Raw genomic sequence first — 14675 nt, forward strand, 5'->3', positions numbered from 1 at the left:
TTTACTTAAAATGGAAATGATGAAACAGTCATATCTGACTGGCAGTTCATACAGCAAGCTTCATAATCATCAAGACACCAAAGACATGAAAGACCTCTGGCATGAAGACATTGCATAGTGTTTCTCTCAGCAATCAAGATGGTATAGAAGAAAAACCAACACAGGATAAAGGGTTGACCACAGATTATATACCTTTTGTAACCCTATCCTTAACATTAAGTACAGGTGATTGGTTTTCAATTACCTGTAGCCACTCACTAACATGGGAACACATTTTGATACACGCCCCCAGCTAGTTGGCACATGCTCAGTTGGATGCTGGGGTCTCATTTCTGCAGCTCCACATTTGCATCAGGAATGCCAGCCAGTCTACCAAATGGAATTTCTGTCAGGAAAGCCTTTGTTGTAAGGTGTGAAATGGGACACTTATAGCATGCTCTGGTTTGAGTCATCTCCACCCTCCTGTAAACAGTGTAGGTGATAAACTCCTTTGAACAGCACTTAAATTCTAGACATTAGGGTGCTTCCCTGGCCATCTGCTAACTTATGGCCAAAGGAATTCCCTCTAGTTTCTGCCCATACCTTGGAACACAGTATTAAAGATAATACACAACCATATTAAAATATCCGGTTCCGTTGGGTCCAGTGGGTCCAAACTTCCCTGTTCTCAATGCCGGAGCTGGGACACCATATGGTCCAATTTGCGACTTGCTACGACCTTTGGAACCGGAGTTACACAAATACACCTTAAACCGTTTCCTATTTTAATACATTAATTTACAGCGGAGTTTATATCACGGTTTTTCACTAAATCCCCATTGAAAACAACGGGCTTCGCCGCCATAGACTTTCAATGGCAAACCGCCGCCGTTGGCGGCTATGGGAATCCGCCGCTATAGACTTTCAACGGGGCTACGCATTGGCTGCCATTGGAGTCTATGGGAAAAGTCTCTCTGTGGGGGGGGGAGAGAAGGCTGTGGGGGGGGGGAGAGAAGGCTGTGGGGGGGAGAGAAGGCTGTGGGGGGGGGGAGAGAAGGCTGTGGGGGGGGGGAGAGAAGGCTGTGGGGGGGGGGGAGAGAAGGCTGTGGGGGGGGGGAGAGAAGGCTGGGGGGGGGGAGAGAAGGCTGGGGGGGGGGAGAGAAGGCTGGGGGGGGGAGAGAAGGCTGGGGGGGGGGAGAGAAGGCTGGGGGGGGGGGGAGAGAAGGCTGGGGGGGGGGAGAGAAGGCTGGGGGGGGAGAGAAGGCTGGGGGGGGAGAGAAGGCTGGGGGAAGGCTGGGGGGGAGAGAAGGCTGGGGGAAGGCTGGGGGGGGGGAGAGAAGGCTGGGGGAAGGCTGGGGGGGGGAGAGAAGGCTGGGGGGGGGGAGAGAAGGCTGGGGGGGGGGGAGAGAAGGCTGGGTCGGGGGGAGAGAAGGCTGGGGGGGGGGAGAGAAGGCTGGGGGGGGGGGAGAGAAGGCTGGGGGGGGGGAGAGAAGGCTGGGGGGGGGGGAGAGAAGGCTGGGGGGGGGAGAGAAGGCTGGGGGGGGGAGAGAAGGCTGGGGGGGGGAGAGAAGGCTGGGGGGGGGGGGAGAAGGCTGGGGGGGGGGAGAAGGCTGGGGGGAAGGCTGGGGGGGGGAGAGAAGGCTGGGGGGGGAGAGAAGGCTGGGGGGGGGAGAGAAGGCTGGGGGGGAGAGAAGGCTGGGGGGGAGAGAAGGCTGGGGGGGAGAGAAGGCTGGGGGGGGGAGAGAAGGCTGGGGGGGGGGAGAGAAGGCTGGGGGGGGGGGAGAGAAGGCTGGGGGGGGAGAGAAGGCTGGGGGGGAGAGAAGGCTGGGGGGGAGAGAAGGCTGGGGGGGGGAGAGAAGGCTGGGGGGGGGGAGAGAAGGCTGGGGGGGGGAGAGAAGGCTGGGGGGGGGAGAGAAGGCTGGGGGGGGGGGAGAGAAGGCTGGGGGGGGGAGAGAAGGCTGGGGGGGGAGAGAAGGCTGGGGGGGGGGAGAGAAGGCTGGGGGGGGAGAGAAGGCTGGGGGGGGGAGAGAAGGCTGGGGGGGGGGAGAGAAGGCTGGGGGGGGGAGAGAAGGCTGGGGGGGGGGAGAGAAGGCTGGGGGGGGAGAAGGCTGGGGGGGGGAGAAGGCTGGGGGAAGGCTGGGGGGGGGGGAGAGAAGGCTGGGGGGGGAGAGAAGGCTGGGGGGGGAGAGAAGGCTGGGGGGGGGAGAGAAGGCTGGGGGGGGGAGAGAAGGCTGGGGGGGGGAGAGAAGGCTGGGGGGGGGGAGAGAAGGCTGGGGGGGGGGAGAGAAGGCTGGGGGGGGGAGAGAAGGCTGGGGGGGGGAGAGAAGGCTGGGGGGGGGGAGAGAAGGCTGGGGGGGGGAGAGAAGGCTGGGGGGGGGAGAGAAGGCTGGGGGGGGGAGAGAAGGCTGGGGGGGGGAGAGAAGGCTGGGGGGGGGAGAGAAGGCTGGGGGGGGGAGAGAAGGCTGGGGGGGGGAGAGAAGGCTGGGGGGGGGGGGAGAGAAGGCTGGGGGGGGGAGAGAAGGCTGGGGGGGGGGAGAGAAGGCTGGGGGGGGAGAGAAGGCTGGGGGGGGGAGAGAAGGCTGGGGGGGAGAGAAGGCTGGGGGGGGGGGAGAGAAGGCTGGGGGGGGGGAGAGAAGGCTGGGGGGGGGAGAGAAGGCTGGGGGGGGGAGAGAAGGCTGGGGGGGGAGAAGGCTGGGGGGGGGAGAAGGCTGGGGAAGGCTGGGGGGGGGGAGAGAAGGCTGGGGGGGGGAGAGAAGGCTGGGGGGGGGAGAGAAGGCTGGGGGGGGGAGAGAAGGCTGGGGGGGGGGAGAGAAGGCTGGGGGGGGGAGAGAAGGCTGGGGGGGGGAGAGAAGGCTGGGGGGAGGAGAAGGCTGGGGGGGAGGAGAAGGCTGGGGGGGAGGAGAAGGCTGGGGGGGAGGAGAAGGCTGGGGGGGAGGAGAAGGCTGGGGGGGGGGGGAGAAGGCTGGGGGGGGGGGGGAGAAGCCTGGGGGGGGGGGAGAGAAGCCTGGGGGGGGGGGAGAGAAGGCTGGGGGGGGGGAGAGAAGGCTGGGGGGGGGGAGAGAAGGCTGGGGGGGGGGGAGAGAAGGCTGGGGGGGGGGAGAGAAGGCTGGGGGGGGGGGAGAGAAGGCTGGGGGGGGGGGAGAGAAGGCTGGGGGGGGGGGGAGGAGAAGGCTGGGGGGGGGGAGAGAAGGCTGGGGGGGGGGAGAGAAGGCTGGGGGGGGGGGGAGAGAAGGCTGGGGGGGGGGGAGAGAAGGCTGGGGGGGGGGAGAGAAGGCTGGGGGGGGGGGAGAGAAGGCTGGGGGGGGGAGAGAAGGCTGGGGGGGGGAGAGAAGGCTGGGGGGGGGGAGAGAAGGCTGGGGGGGGGGGAGAGAAGGCTGGGGGGGGGAGAGAAGGCTGGGGGGGGGGAGAGAAGGCTGGGGGGGGGGGAGAGAAGGCTGGGGGGGGGGAGAGAAGGCTGGGGGGGGGGGAGAGAAGGCTGGGGGGGGGAGAGAAGGCTGGGGGGGGGGGAGAGAAGGCTGGGGGGGGGGAGAGAAGGCTGGGGGGGGGGGGAGAGAAGGCTGGGGGGGGGGGAGAGAAGGCTGGGGGGGGAGAGAAGGCTGGGGGGGGAGAGAAGGCTGGGGGGGAGAGAAGGCTGGGGGGGAGAGAAGGCTGGGGGGGGGAGAGAAGGCTGGGGGGGGGGGGAGAGAAGGCTGAGGGGGGAGAGAAGGCTGGGGGGGGGAGAGAAGGCTGGGGGGGAGAGAAGGCTGGGGGGGGAGAGAAGGCTGGGGGGGAGAGAAGGCTGGGGGGGGGGGAGAGAAGGCTGAGGGGGGAGAGAAGGCTGGGGGGGGAGAGAAGGCTGGGGGGGGGGGAAGGCTGGGGGGGGGAGAGAAGGCTGGGGGGGGGGAGAGAAGGCTGGGGGGGGGGGGAGAGAAGGCTGGGGGGGGGAGAGAAGGCTGGGGGGGGGGGGAGAGAAGGCTGGGGGGGGGGGAGAGAAGGCTGGGGGGGGGGGGGAGAGAAGGCTGGGGGGGGGGGGAGAGAAGGCTGGGGGGGGGGGGAGGAGAAGGCTGGGGGGGGGGGAGAGAAGGCTGGGGGGGGGGGAGAGAAGGCTGGGGGGGGAGAGAGAAGGCTGGGGGGGGGGGGAGAGAAGGCTGGGGGGGGGGGAGAGAAGGCTGGGGGGGGGGGGAGAGAAGGCTGGGGGGGGGGGGAGAGAAGGCTGGGGGGGGGGGGGGGAGAGAAGGCTGGGGGGGGGGGGAGAGAAGGCTGGGGGGGGGAGAGAAGGCTGGGGGGGGGAGAGAAGGCTGGGGGGGGGGAGAGAAGGCTGGGGGAGGGGGGGAGAGAAGGCTGGGGGGGGGGGAGAGAAGGCTGGGGGGGGGGAGAGAAGGCTGGGGGGGGGGGAGAGAAGGCTGGGGGGGGGGGGAGAGAAGGCTGGGGGGGGGGGAGAGAAGGCTGGGGGGGGGGGAGAGAAGGCTGGGGGGGGGGAGAGAAGGCTGGGGGGGGAGAGAAGGCTGGGGGGGGGGGAGAGAAGGCTGGGGGGGGGGGGAGAGAAGGCTAGGGGGGGGGAGAGAAGGGGAGAGAAGGCTGGGGGGGGGAGAGAAGGCTGGGGGGGGGGAGAGAAGGCTGGGGGGGGGAGAGAAGGCTGGGGGGGGAGAGAAGGCTGGGGGGGGGAGAGAAGGCTGGGGGGGGGGAGAGAAGGCTGGGGGGGGGGAGAGAAGGCTGGGGGGGGGGAGAGAAGGCTGGGGGGGGGAGAGAAGGCTGGGGGGGGAGAGAAGGCTGGGGGGGGAGAGAAGGCTGGGGGGGGAGAGAAGGCTGGGGGGGGGGGAGAGAAGGCTGGGGGGGGGGGGAGAGAAGGCTGGGGGGGGGGGAGAGAAGGCTGGGGGGGGGGGAGAGAAGGCTGGGGGGGGGGGAGAGAAGGCTGGGGGGGGGGGGGAGAGAAGGCTGGGGGGGGGGGAGAGAAGGCTGGGGGGGGGGGGGAGAGAAGGCTGGGGGGGGGGGGGGGGAGAGAAGGCTGGGGGGGGGGGGGAGAGAAGGCTGGGGGGGGGAGAGAAGGCTGGGGGGGGGAGAGAAGGCTGGGGGGGGGAGAGAAGGCTGGGGGGGGGAGAGAAGGCTGGGGGGGGGGAGAGAAGGCTGGGGGGGGGGGAGAGAAGGCTGGGGGGGGGAGAGAAGGCTGGGGGGGGGAGAGAAGGCTGGGGGGGAGAGAAGGCTGGGGGGGAGAGAAGGCTGGGGGGGGAGAGAAGGCTGGGGGGGGGAGAGAAGGCTGGGGGGGGGGAGAGAAGGCTGGGGGGGGGGGAGAGAAGGCTGGGGGGGGGGGAGAGAAGGCTGGGGGGGGGGGAGAGAAGGCTGGGGGGGGGGAGAGAAGGCTGGGGGGGGGGGAGAGAAGGCTGGGGGGGGGGGGAGAGAAGGCTGGGGGGGGGGAGAGAAGGCTGGGGGGGGGAGAGAAGGCTGGGGGGGGGAGAGAAGGCTGGGGGGGGGAGAGAAGGCGGGGGGGGAGAGAAGGCGGGGGGGAGAGAAGGCTGGGGGGGGGGAGAGAAGGCTGGGGGGGGAGAGAAGGCTGGGGGGGGAGAGAAGGCTGGGGGGGGGAGAGAAGGCTGGGGGGGGGGAGAGAAGGCTGGGGGGGGGAGAGAAGGCTGGGGGGGGGAGAGAAGGCTGGGGGGGGGAGAGAAGGCTGGGGGGGGGAGAGAAGGCTGGGGGGGGGGAGAGAAGGCTGGGGGGGGAGAGAAGGCTGGGGGGGGGAGAGAAGGCTGGGGGGGGAGAGAAGGCTGGGGGGGGAGAGAAGGCTGGGGGGGGGAGAGAAGGCTGGGGGGGGGGAGAGAAGGCTGAGGGGGGGAGAGAAGGCTGAGGGGGGGAGAGAAGGCTGAGGGGGGGAGAGAAGGCTGAGGGGGGGAGAGAAGGCTGAGGGGGGAGAGAAGGCTGGGGGGGGGAGAGAAGGCTGGGGGGGAGAAGGCTGGGGGGGGAGAAGGCTGGGGGGGGGGGGAGAGAAGGCTGGGGGGGGGGAGAGAAGGCTGGGGGGGGGGAGAGAAGGCTGGGGGGGGGGGAGAGAAGGCTGGGGGGGGGGGGAGAGAAGGCTGGGGGGGGGGGAGAGAAGGCTGGGGGGGGGGGAGAGAAGGCTGGGGGGGGGAGAGAAGGCTGGGGGGGGGGAGAGAAGGCTGGGGGGGGGGGAGAGAAGGCTGGGGGGGGGAGAGAAGGCTGGGGGGGGGAGAGAAGGCTGGGGGGGGGGAGAGAAGGCTGGGGGGGGAGAGAAGGCTGGGGGGGGAGAGAAGGCTGGGGGGGAGAGAAGGCTGGGGGGGGGGAGAGAAGGCTGAGGGGGGGAGAGAAGGCTGAGGGGGGGAGAGAAGGCTGGGGGGGGAGAGAAGGCTGGGGGGGGAGAAGGCTGGGGGGGGGAGAGAAGGCTGGGGGGGGGGAGAGAAGGCTGGGGGGGGGGAGAGAAGGCTGGGGGGGGGGGGAGAGAAGGCTGGGGGGGGGGAGAGAAGGCTGGGGGGGGGAGAGAAGGCTGGGGGGGGGGGGAGAGAAGGCTGGGGGGGGGGGGGGGAGAGAAGGCTGGGGGGGGGGGAGAGAAGGCTGGGGGGGGGGGGAGAGAAGGCTGGGGGGGGGAGAGAAGGCTGGGGGGGGGGGAGAGAAGGCTGGGGGGGGGGGGAGAGAAGGCTGGGGGGGGGGGAGAGAAGGCTGGGGGGGGGGGAGAGAAGGCTGGGGGGGGGGGAGAGAAGGCTGGGGGGGGGAGAGAAGGCTGGGGGGGGGGAGAGAAGGCGGGGGGGGGGGAGAGAAGGCTGGGGGGGGGAGAGAAGGCTGGGGGGGGGGAGAGAAGGCTGGGGGGGGGGAGAGAAGGCTGGGGGGGGGAGAGAAGGCTGGGGGGGGGGGGAGAGAAGGCTGGGGGGGGGGGAGAGAAGGCTGGGGGGGGGGAGAGAAGGCTGGGGGGGGGAGAGAAGGCTGGGGGGGGGAGAGAAGGCTGGGGGGGGGAGAGAAGGCGGGGGGGGAGAGAAGGCGGGGGGGGAGGAGAGAAGGCTGGGGGGGGGAGAGAAGGCTGGGGGGGGGAGAGAAGGCTGGGGGGGGGAGAGAAGGCTGGGGGGGGGAGAGAAGGCTGGGGGGGGGAGAGAAGGCTGGGGGGGGGAGAGAAGGCTGGGGGGGGAGAGAAGGCTGGGGGGGGGGGAGAGAAGGCTGGGGGGGGGGAGAGAAGGCTGGGGGGGGGGGAGAGAAGGCTGGGGGGGGGGAGAGAAGGCTGGGGGGGGGGAGAGAAGGCTGGGGGGGGGGAGAGAAGGCTGGGGGGGGGGAGAGAAGGCTGGGGGGGGGAGAGAAGGCTGGGGGGGGAGAGAAGGCTGGTCGGGGGAGAGAAGGCTGGTCGGGGGAGAGAAGGCTGGTCGGGGGAGAGAAGGCTGGGGGGGGAGAGAAGGCTGGGGGGGGAGAGAAGGCTGGGGGGGGAGAGAAGGCTGGGGGGGAGAGAAGGCTGGGGGGGGGAGAGAAGGCTGGGGGGGGAGAGAAGGCTGGGGGGGGGGGAGAAGGCTGGGGGGGAGGGAAGAAGGCTGGGGTGGGGGGGGAGAAGGCTGGGGGGGGAGAGAAGGCTGGGGGGGGGGAGAGAAGGCTGGGGGGGGGGAGAGAAGGCTGGGGGGGGGGGAGAAGGCTGGGGGGGGGAGAGAAGGCTGGGGGGGGGAGAGAAGGCTGGGGGGGGGAGAGAAGGCTGGGGGGGGGGAGAGAAGGCTGGGGGGGGGAGAGAAGGCTGGGGGGGGGAGAGAAGGCTGGGGGGGGGAGAGAAGGCTGGGGGGGGGGAGAGAAGGCTGGGGGGGGGAGAGAAGGCTGGGGGGGGGAGAGAAGGCTGGGGGGGGGGAGAGAAGGCTGGGGGGGGGAGAGAAGGCTGGGGGGGGGAGAGAAGGCTGGGGGGGGGAGAGAAGGCTGGGGGGGGGAGAGAAGGCTGGGGGGGGGGAGAGAAGGCTGGGGGGGGGGGAGAGAAGGCTGGGGGGGGGGAGAGAAGGCTGGGGGGGGGGGAGAGAAGGCTGGGGGGGGGGGGAGAGAAGGCTGGGGGGGGGGAGAGAAGGCTGGGGGGGGGAGAGAAGGCTGGGGGGGGAGAGAAGGCTGGGGGGGGGGAGAGAAGGCTGGGGGGGGAGAGAAGGCTGGGGGGGGGAGAGAAGGCTGGGGGGGGGGAGAGAAGGCTGGGGGGGGAGAAGCTGGGGGAGAGAAGGCTGGGGGGGGGAGAGAAGGCTGGGGGGGGGAGAGAAGGCTGGGGGGGGGGAGAGAAGGCTGGGGGGGGGAGAGAAGGCTGGGGGGGGAGAGAAGGCTGGGGGGGGAGAGAAGGCTGGGGGGGGAGAGAAGGCTGGGGGGGGAGAGAAGGCTGGGGGGGGAGAGAAGGCTGGGGGGGGAGAGAAGGCTGGGGGGGGAGAAGGCTGGGGGGGGAGAAGGCTGGGGGGGGAGAAGGCTGGGGGGGGGAGAAGGCTGGGGGGGGGGGGGAGAAGGCTGGGGGGGGGGGGAGAGGCTGGGGGGGGGGAGAAGGATGGGGGGGGGGGAAGGGGAGAAAGGGTGGAGAGGAGAGAGCGGGGAGGGGAGAGAGCGGGGAGGGGAGAGAGCGGGGAGGGGAGAGAGCGGGGAGGGGAGAGAGCGGGGAGGGGAGAGAGCGGGGAGGGGAGATGGACTGAAATTAAACAAGAGAAAGAGGGAAATGGAGAAAGAAATGAGACAGCATAAGAGGGAAAGGTTGAGAAACAAAGTTAGAGAGGAGGTAATTCAACACAGAGACAGGTCAAAAAGGATAAAAACAAAGAAAGCGCAATTGAGTAAAAAGAGAAAATGTGAAATGCAATAAAGTCAGAATGAGAAGGAAAGGACACAGCACAGGAGCAGCAGGGCACAGGAGCAGCAGGGCACAGCACAGCACAGGAGCAGGAGGGCACAGGAGCAGCAGGGCACAGCACAGGAGCAGGAGGGCACAGGAGCAGCAGGGCACAGCACAGGAGCAGGAGGGCACAGGAGCAGCAGCGCACAGGAGCAGCAGGGCACAGGAGCAGCAGGGCACAGGAGCAGCAGGGCACAGGAGCAGGATACAGCACAGGAGCAGGATACAGCACAGGAGCAGCACGGCACAGGAGCAGCAGCAGTGCACAGCACCGGAGCAGGACAGCACAGGAGCAGTAGGGCACAAGGTATACAAGTGCAGTATGTGCAGTGCCCTCCCTGCTACTCAGTATACGTCTTCACAGGGGGCGTGGCCAGGCTGCTGTCCCTCCCCGTGTCGGAGGTCTCTAGGTTTGTCCCTCGCTGGCTCCCGTACCTCCACGTTGGCTGCGCTTGCGCAGTGCGAACAAGTCTAGCAGCAGCAGAGAGTGACTGTGATCACCTGCTGGAGCCTGAGAGCAGGAAGAGGAAGAGCAGGGGGTATATATACACCACATTATAGTGATATATATCAATATAATTATACACCGCGGGGAGGGAGGAGCCGCAGGGAATACACAAACACATTATAACATATCTGTCAGCAAAGGTCATCAAGCAGCAGTCAATATACTGATGCTATAATATATACATACACATAGATATCTGTATCTATACACCCGTGTTAGTGTGTACTGTATAATGTGGCTAGTAGGGAACATTTAACACTATACAGATATCTTAGGACAATCTATATATTTATATTATCAGGGGAGAGATTATCACACCTGCGTGAGTGAATATATATATATATATATATATATATATATATATATATATATATATATATATATATATATATATATATATATATATATATATATATCATACATCATACATACATACACACACTGACTGTAACACTTTATTATATCTCCATGTACATTTCATACTAGCAGGCCAGTCTCTTACTCAACCCACTCCTTGTGGTCATTCAGCGCTTGTCATTGGGGTCTGGCCCCTGTATGAGGTTGCAGCTGCCCCCCTTCTATCAGCTGAAAGATGTTCAAGAAGTTGAAGCTGAAGATCAGTGAGGAGCAATCCCCTGGCCAACAGCAGCAGGTGAGACAGGGACACAGGTGACAGCTGAAGGGCATCAACACTGTCACTCAGGGGTTGTGGTGTGGTTTTTAAGGACAGTTGGTTGTCAATCTGTTGCTCATGGTGAGATTTTGGTTCAGTCCTTATTTTCAAGCTTTAAAATCCAATTTACATGGGAGACTTGGGAATGGACTCTAGTCCAAGGAGATGTTTCAGAGCAAAAAACGAATTTGCTAATTACCCAATTTATCAGACTACTTTGTGGATAGTTATCGACTAAATGGCTTTGCTTGACAATGTGTGGCAGGCCTGTCTGAAAGCCAAAGGGTTTGGTAGATTGTGTTTAACTTGTCTTTGCAAGTCAAGAGGTTATGGTTGGGTCACAAGTCATGCTAAGCATCAGTCTTCCATATCTCAGAAATATGTTGTTCACTAATGAACTTCTACAACTGGCATTCCAATGTTGGGATACAGCAGTGCAGGTCTTGACGCTTCTTCCAGGCTAATATTGCAATTTAATATGGACACAGGTGTGTGGGGTTTTATTGGAGAGCCATTGATTGCCAATATTCTGATCTTGCAACAAAACAGCTATAAGTTACAATTCGTTTAAAGAGCTTCCTGTTCATAAGTACTGTAGAGTGTAGACATGCCTTGTTCTGAGGTTTAGCATCTACTTGCAAGTAGGGTATAGGAAGCTGGAAACAGTGGCAAAAAGATGCAGGCCGAGGGTAAGACAGACAGCAAGCAGGAATAACCGAGTGCGTGGTACCAAAAGACGCAAGATGTGAAGAAGTAAAGCACCGTCAATTATGTAGGCATTTTGATTTGTCAACAGGAAGGTGATGTCTTATAAATGGGAACCAGGGGTGTGTGTCAGAACTCATGCCTGTGAGAGGTGGAGCATTTGAAAGCCTGATGATGTGGTTTAGTATTATACTAGTGTCACACCTATCTATCTGCTGTGGTGACTCACTGCTCTAGCTTCTGCATCTAATAGCTGCTGGTTCTGGTCCCAATCAGAGAAGCAGTAAGTGCCCTACAGCTATGTGTGCTTGCCTTAACAATAACACTGTTTGCAATTATTGCTTCCTCTAAGAAAATCCCCTGTAAGAGGCAGGTGTAATCACAGCTGTAAAAGTGATGGTGAACTTGCTGCTAAATGTCTATTACAATAAATATTTGCAAATGCACTTGCTATTATGACAGTAGCTGTGCTGTAATTGGTGTGCATAATGTTTTTAGTTCATGGTCTACTTTTAGCCCTTTCGAACTGATTGCTCTCTTAATGAATAGTGTACACTCCTCCATCAAATTTTAGGACACATGCAGATGTAGCCAAGGTAATTGCACCTGCTGGCGGGCTCCTGTAGGTGTAATAGTACTGGAACTGCAATGTCTTCTCGCAAGTGGCTGATTCAAAACAAAGGCTTCTAATCCCAGCGGTGTGTTGTGTACAGTATGTCCCATGCCAGCAGTTGCAATAACGTTGGCTACATCTGGGATTGCTAAATGAAGGTTAAAACATGTTCCTTTGATATGGATGAGAAATCCCACAATATATTACTTCACTCTGGATGATCTTGTTTAGCAGCGCAGTCTGATAACTTTATGTACAGTAAGCCTGTAATGAGTTCTTTTGACTGTGACTCAAACAGCATCTCAGAGCAACATCTTTGGGTCTCATGGGACACTTAAGAAGTCAGAATAAGGCCGAGGCCATTCACATCAATGGGAATAAAGGTGTGAAAGAACTTGGCATCCCTTTGTGGATCTGAGCCTTAAAGTTTTGTACCTGCCGGCGAAATGGGACATTTCAACTCCTTGCCGGCGGTTTGCTGCTGTGGGACCCTCACATGCTTGAGCTTCCGCCACTGGTAGCTTCTGTGGCATTGTAGGGGGTTAACTTAAGGAGTTTTAGCAGATGGTGTATGGGGTTAACTTTAGGAGTTTTTAGGTTATGGTTAGTATTAGGGTAAGTGTTAAGGTTAGCCACTTACTGAAACGAGTGGTCCCTTCAGCGAGGTGAGCAGCAGCTAAGCGCCGGCGGTCATTTGGTTGTGGCAAAATGGCCGCAGCCAAACGTCTTAGGCTGACCCACAGGGAGAGGCCAGATATATAACTGGTCTAGAGGATGCAGAGAGAGGGTGAAAACCACACTGATTTTAAGAATATTTTTAATTTGATATAACTGGGATACGTGAAAACAATATGGCTAGGTGACAAAAATAACTAGACCAAATATTAGAGCCAAGTGGAAATGTTCCCGAATGTCTGTGCCCATCTAATGGATGGTTTAGGCGAATCCTATAAATGTAGTCCATATTCCATATTTAATTTATAGCAGCCATTTTGCTTGGGTTATCACCTGGCCAGGGCTTTATACTTTATTGCACTAATAAGGGTTGTGTGTTCCTTCGTTTAGATGTGGGATTCTTTAATGTAGCCTCACATATCTGCACAATCCTGTGTTGTGCCTGGGTGAGGAAGCATTAGGGTGTAGGTAGATAGGCTGTGAACACACTGTACCACTCCCACGTAGCACGTCTGTTCTTTAGCACGTCACTGTCGGGTCATCTTAATGGTCCCACTGGGTGTGACTGTGTGCCCGATGTCGGATAATGAGATGGCCCCTAATTGTGTGCACTGTACTGTCTATATTGTGCCTGTAAAAGTGTTTTATTCCTATTTCATTTGTTTACACTTTGCTTTCTTTCTCCCACACTTAGGCTGCGCTTATAGTGCCGTTGTCGCGACGGTGACGTCAGGCTGCGGTCGCTAAAGTCTAATTGACTTCCAGCGATCGCTTCTATACGCGCACACGACAATACATTTGTTTTGCCGCAACATCACCGCACTATAAGCGCAGCCTAACTCTTTCTTTCTGTACTTAACTGTACACTATCTCCCAATCATACTTTCTAATTTATAAGTGATCTAGTTTCTCGCTGGTAATTTAAAATTAAACTGTTCATTAACCTCACTATAAAGGTATCCCTTGCTTACTTAAAATGCATCGATCTGCTCATCTCTATATACCTGTATTATAATGTTTACTATCTATCATTCTCTTATCTAATGGTACTATTTCGCTATATTTCTTAATATTTTTATGTCCTTTATATTTACTCTTTATTTCTTTGCTCCTCTCCCTCATCCTTTCATATTAACTTTCTCTCACCTTATTTTACTCTCTCACTCTTTCACTTATTCTCTCACCCCTCTTATTCTATTTTTCCTGCTCTGCCATACACTATCCTATCACGTTTAATTCCGCTAACCGTTTGCCCTGGATCTGGTAGTACGTCCTGCCTCTCGGGGTGCTCCCTCCAACTGCGCCCTAAATGCTTTAATGCCGGGGTGCTCTACTCCAGTCCTCAGCCCCGCCCCCCCCAACAGGTTCAGGTTTCAGGATATCCCCCCAGGTGGCTCAATCGGTCCCTGCTTCAGCACAGGTGGCTCAATCGGTCCCTGCTTCAGCACAGGTGGCTCAATCAGAGGCTCAGTCTTCAACCTGACCTATTGGGGGGGGGGGGGAGGGTTGAGGACTGAAGTTGAGCACCCCTGCTCTAATGGCTCCTTTTTTTTTGTCCGCTTTACAACTTCTACTGTTACGGCTTTCTCTGGTTCCTCCTGCTGTGAGTCTCTCGCCACGCACCCCTGACACTCGCTTCACACGCTCCCCGCTCGTGTTCGTATCGCCGAGAGGAGGGGGTGGCTGTTTCTTGCGGAGCAACGTGACAATGCAGTCTTTGGGACCACATGATGCTGAGCCAGAGGTCGCATTAAACAATGTATTCAGTAGTTGTCTAAGAGCCTTATTTCATATCCACTAATGCAGCAGTCTAGCCGGTTTCTGTCCGAAAATCCCTATTGAATTTAATCGGGATTTTCGTCTAAAAACTACCGCCAAGGCTGTTATAAAATAAGGCTCTTAATCGCCTATAAAATGGATGGGAACATTCTAATTTAGGCTCATGAGTGTTTACTTATTTCCCACTTGAATTGTCTGTGTTAATTTTGTCTAATTCGTCCAATACATCAGTCAACCTCCGTTAAAAAAAAAAAATGCATTTAAATGTAATATTGCACTATCTGTTATGACTACACACACCCTGCTAAGCTCAATCATAACTGATTTTATTTGGACGTACAGTATTTTGGCATTTAATAGGAAAATTAAATAAGGAAGAAGGAGCTGCTCAGTGATTAAAGACACTGAGTGTGCAGCAGGGGAGCCTGGTTCAATTCCCGGTGTCGGCTCCTTGTGACCTTGGGCAAGTCACTTTATCTCCCTGTGCCGCAGACACCAAAAACATAGATTGTAAGCTCTATGGGACAGGGACCTGTGCCTGCAAAATTTCTCTGTAAAGCGCTACGTAAAACAAGCAGCGCTATATAAGAACAAACAATTATTATTATTAAAATAAAGGTAATTTGCAGAATAAATGTGAATGTTGTGACATTAAAACCACAATCTTCAAAACATACTCTTTCTTTCATTAGCTGATCTGGGGGTTCCCTTTGCATAGCTGTCCAGGTTTAACACGTGTAAGACTTCCACTGTAGCAGATATTTGGCCCTGTTGGGAGGTTAGTAACTGTACGTCTGTCAGCTGTGACAGGCAATAAATAAGGAGAACAGTGCAGAACATTTTCCTTATTCATTGAATTAGGCCATAATGTCATTATGCAAGTGCATGGAGCTGAACCAAGGCTATTGGGCTTGTTAGCATGGAAGATTGTCTGATTCAAGCAGTGTTAACA

General features: G+C 59.6%; 2 protein-coding genes and 1 long non-coding RNA gene across 7 annotated transcripts in view; 1 reads left to right on the forward strand and 2 right to left on the reverse strand.

Moving 5' to 3' along the window:
• The window catches only part of LOC142488683 (uncharacterized), a 5691-nt gene extending 4765 nt beyond the window's left edge, over positions 1–926 (reverse strand). The window contains exon 1 of the long non-coding RNA XR_012799579.1: positions 6–926. This is a non-coding gene — a long non-coding RNA (uncharacterized LOC142488683). The remainder of the gene's footprint in view (positions 1–5) is intronic.
• LRRFIP2 (LRR binding FLII interacting protein 2) overlaps positions 1–14675 on the reverse strand; it is a 501877-nt gene that overhangs the window by 323244 nt on the left and 163958 nt on the right. The gene's annotated exons all lie outside the window — the stretch shown is intronic.
• Positions 9189–14675, forward strand: part of GOLGA4 (golgin A4) — a 145226-nt gene continuing 139739 nt past the window's right edge. For all 5 annotated transcript variants that reach the window (XR_012799195.1, XM_075586516.1, XM_075586517.1 and 2 more), the window contains exons 1-2: positions 9189–9309; positions 9765–9930. Coding sequence is in view for 4 of the 5 variants with exons in the window: in XM_075586516.1 (XP_075442631.1) it covers positions 9871–9930 (60 nt within the window). In the remaining variant the exon portion in view is untranslated. The remainder of the gene's footprint in view (positions 9310–9764; positions 9931–14675) is intronic.

The sequence above is a fragment of the Ascaphus truei genome, chromosome 2 (assembly GCF_040206685.1).
Source record: "Ascaphus truei isolate aAscTru1 chromosome 2, aAscTru1.hap1, whole genome shotgun sequence".
NCBI classification, from domain to species: domain Eukaryota; kingdom Metazoa; phylum Chordata; class Amphibia; order Anura; family Ascaphidae; genus Ascaphus; species Ascaphus truei.